General features: G+C 41.7%; 1 protein-coding gene across 1 annotated transcript; it reads left to right on the forward strand.

Moving 5' to 3' along the window:
• Positions 1–1640: 1640 nt before the first annotated feature.
• LOC140820813 (uncharacterized) lies at positions 1641–2975 on the forward strand. The gene is made up of 2 exons (XM_073181164.1): positions 1641–1697; positions 2667–2975. Exons 1-2 carry the CDS (start codon positions 1641–1643, stop codon positions 2973–2975), a joined length of 366 nt encoding a protein of 121 aa, XP_073037265.1.
• The last annotated feature ends 895 nt before the right edge of the window (positions 2976–3870 follow it).

Raw genomic sequence — 3870 nt, forward strand, 5'->3', positions numbered from 1 at the left:
GATTGAGGATGTGCTAGTGAATGTGGAAAAATTTATTTTTCCTGCAGATTTTGTGGTACTTGACATGGAGGAGGATGTAGAGATGCGTTTGATTTTGTGGAGACCATTCCTTGCAACTAGCAAGGCCCGAATTGATGTGCAAGAAGGGAAATTGAGATTGAGAGTGGGAGAAAAAGAGATTACTTTTGATGTTTTTAATGCACTTAAGCACACACTGCATTCTGATAGTTGTTATAGAATTGATGCTTTTGGTGCTCTTGTGTCTAATTATGTGCAGGATGCTCTTATGGACCCTTTGGAAGCCACTCTCACTACCGAATTGAGAGAAGATGAATTGGATGTAAAGAAAGCCGAAATAGCGGCATACCTCAATGCTAACCAGCCATGGAAGAGGCCAATGAGAATGAGATTAGAAGACTTGGGAGATCGAAGAGGCTTGATCCCTTAGAAGTCAAGCCTGGAGGAGCCACCGACGCTTGAGCTAAAACCACTGCCTCCACACCTAAAATACGTATACCTAGGTGAGAATAACACGTTACCTGTCATCATTTCTTCTTCTTTGACAGATGTAATGGAGGACAAATTGCTGGAAGTCTTAAAATCACACAAAAGTGCATTTCCATGGAAAGTGGCGGATATCAAAGGGATCAATCCATCAGTCTGCATGCCCAAAATATTGATGGAAGACAAATACTCACCTCTTGTGCAACCTCAGAGAAGACTGAATCAAATGATGCAAGAGGTAGTAAAAATAGAAACTATCAAACTCCTTGATGCAGATATTATCTATCCTATATCTGATAGTGCATGGGTAATGTGTGCCGAAAAAAGGTGGGATTACTGTGATCACAAATGAAAAAAATGAATTAATACCCACTAGGACAGTTACGGGATGGCGTGTGTGCATTGATTATAGAAAATTAAATGATGCTACCCGTAAAGATCACTTTCCACTGCCCTTCATTGATCAAATGCTTGAGAGGTTAGCGGGTCATGAGTTTTATTTTTTTTGGATGGGTATTCAGGGTATAACCAAATTATGATTGCGCCTGAGGACCAAGAGAAAACCACTTTCACTTATCCTTATGGCACTTTTGCTTTTAGTCGGATGTCCTTTTGGTTTGTGTAATGCCCCTGCTACATTTCAGCCCTGCATGATTGCTATATTCCATGATATGATTGAAACATTTCTTGAAATTTTTATGGACGACTTCTCGATTTTTGGCTCTTCTTTTGATAACTGTTTGCAGAATTTGAAGGCGGTGTTGATGAGATGCGAGGAGACAAACTTACTGCTGAATTGGGAAAAGTGCCATTTTATGGTACAAGAAGGCATAGTGTTGGGGCACAAGATATCACCGCATGGGATGAAAGTGGATAAGGCAAAAGTGGAAGTTATCAAGAACTTACCACCTCCGACATCCATAAAGGGAGTTAGAAGTTTTCTGGGCCACACCGGTTTTTATCGGCGTTTTATTAAAGATTTTTCTAAATTTTCCAAACCTCTATCTTCCTTACTTATGAAAGATGTGCCCTTTAATTTTAATTCTGACTGCTTACAGGCGTACAAGGATTTGAAGGAGCGCTTGGTGACGGCTCCTGTCTTGGTGGCACCAGATTGAGATCTACCCTTCGAGATCATGTGTGATGCTAGTGATACTGCGGTGGGGGCTGTGCTTGGCCAGCGGCAAAACAAGGTATTTCATACAATTTACTACGCAAGTAAGACCTTAGATGAGGCTCAATTGAATTACGCAACAACTGAAAAGGAATTACTTGCAGTAGTGTTTTTGCTTGACAAATTTCATGCATATCTTGTTTTTTCCAAAGTCATTATTTACACCGATCACTCTGCACTGAAATATTTACTTGCTAAGAATGATGCAAATCCACGCCTACTTCGGTGGATTTTATTGTTGCAAGAATTTGATTTGGAAATAAAAGATAAGAAAGGTGTTGAGAATGTGGTGGCGGACCATTTGTCTAGACTAGAGCTTATTAGTAATGAATGTGTAGATCACACTATTAATGATTGGTTTCCTGATGAGAAACTGTTTAAGGTGAAACACTGTCCTTGGTATGCAAATTTTGCTAACTTTCTTGTCACAGACACACCACCACCAAATCTATCGTTTCACCAACGAAAGAAATTCTTCTCTGACGTTAAACATTATTTTTGGGAGGAACCATTTTTGTTTAAGATCTGTGCAGATTCTATGATCAGAAGGTGTGTTCCAGAGGAGGAGTTTGGTCAAATACTTAACCATTGCCATGACCGTGAGGTAGGTGGTCATTTTGGACCAACCAAGACGGCATCCAAGGTATTCGAATGTGGCTTTTATTGGCCAACACTCTTTAAGGATGCTCGTTCTTATATGATTACTTGTGATAAATGCCAGCGGACAAGTAACATCTCTAAAAAAGTATTTGAAAAACTTATTGGCACCCATTTTTGCAACAAATTATTTGAAAAACTTTTGAACAAATACGGTGTCACACACAAGATCTCTACCCCATATCACCCCAAACGAGTGGTCAAGTGGAAGTGTCTAACAGAGAAATCAAGAGGATTTTAGAAAAAGTGTTAGGTGTCAGTCGAAAAGATTGGTCTGTAAGGTTAGATGATGCTCTTTGGGCATATAGGACTGCGTTCAAAACACCTATAGGCACTACACCAGTTGGAGGAATTCCGGAATCTGGCATATGATCTCGCACTGTCTTACAAGGAAAAGACAAAGAGGGCTCATGATAGGCGGATCATCGAAAGAAAATTCAAAGAAGGCAAAAATGTGCTACTCTACAACTCCCGGTTGCGATTGTTTCTCGGAAAATTGAAGTCGCGATGGCCTGGTCCATTCGTGATTTCTAAAGTTTACCCATCGGGAGCTGTAGAATTGAAAGATGGAAAGGAGAGGACATTTACGGTCAATGCCCAGCGACTGAAGCACTATATGGGTGGCACAGTCGAGCCATAACTTGGAATCACCCGGTTCTAAGACAATCCGAACTGAAACTAACCGTTAGTCAAGCTCTTGACTATAAATTGAGAACTATCTCTCTTTCTCTTATCTTGCATTTAATTCGATTTTTAGTTCATTTTTTTTATTGTTTTACTTAAAAAAATATAAAATAAAAATAAAAAAATAAAAATTTGCAATAAACAGAGGGTATTGCGCTAGGGCGGTCAAACTGCACCACCCAAGCGCGAGCCCTTGACACGCTGGGGACAGAGGGTATCGCGCTAGGAACGGTAAAAATTGACCACCCCAGCGCGAGCCTTGTTGATTTTAACCAGAACGCAACGCGCTAGGGCGGCCAAACTTGACCGCCCCAGCGCGCCGCGTTATTTAAAACGCACCCTCCCCTTTCACTTTTCATTCTGCGCGCCCCAATTCTTCCTCACACCGAATTCTCTGAAAAAATCACCCTCACTTTCGAATTTCTCCCTCTTGATTTGCAGGTACTTGGGTTCTTCCTCTCCCAAAGCAGTCGAACCGGCGGTGACTCCATTCTTCACGCAAATTCTGGACAACAACGCAGATTAACCTTGGCACTCTAACACCCACGTCATTCATGGCCACAAATAAATCAAAGGTAAACACACCTCTTCTTCCTCGTCGTCTGGTACTCGAGATAAATTTGTTACTAAGGAAGCTCGACAGAGATATGAACATGCCAAAGTTCATAGGTGACCCATTCCGGAGTGGGGGTTTGAATTATCTTCGCGGTCATTAGGTTGATGTGTGCTATTGCGAACCGGTGATGGAAATATTTTGTGCGCCACCTAAGGCTGCGGTGGTTCCGCTTGTGCGAGAATTCTATGCCAACGCCGTCGAGAGAACTGATGGAGCGGCTATGGTACGGGGCAAG

Source organism: Primulina eburnea, unplaced genomic scaffold, assembly GCF_022965805.1.
Source record: "Primulina eburnea isolate SZY01 unplaced genomic scaffold, ASM2296580v1 ctg165, whole genome shotgun sequence".
Taxonomy (NCBI): domain Eukaryota; kingdom Viridiplantae; phylum Streptophyta; class Magnoliopsida; order Lamiales; family Gesneriaceae; genus Primulina; species Primulina eburnea.

Excerpts from the sequence above, each read along its gene's own strand:
- LOC140820813 (XM_073181164.1), top strand. The coding sequence starts at position 1,641 with ATGTGTGATGCTAGTGATACTGCGGTGGGGGCTGTGCTTGGCCAGCGG. Across the intron at positions 1,698-2,666 it reads TTGGCCAGCGGCAAAACAAG|GCACTACACCAGTTGGAGGA; the intron begins GTATTTCATACA and ends AAACACCTATAG.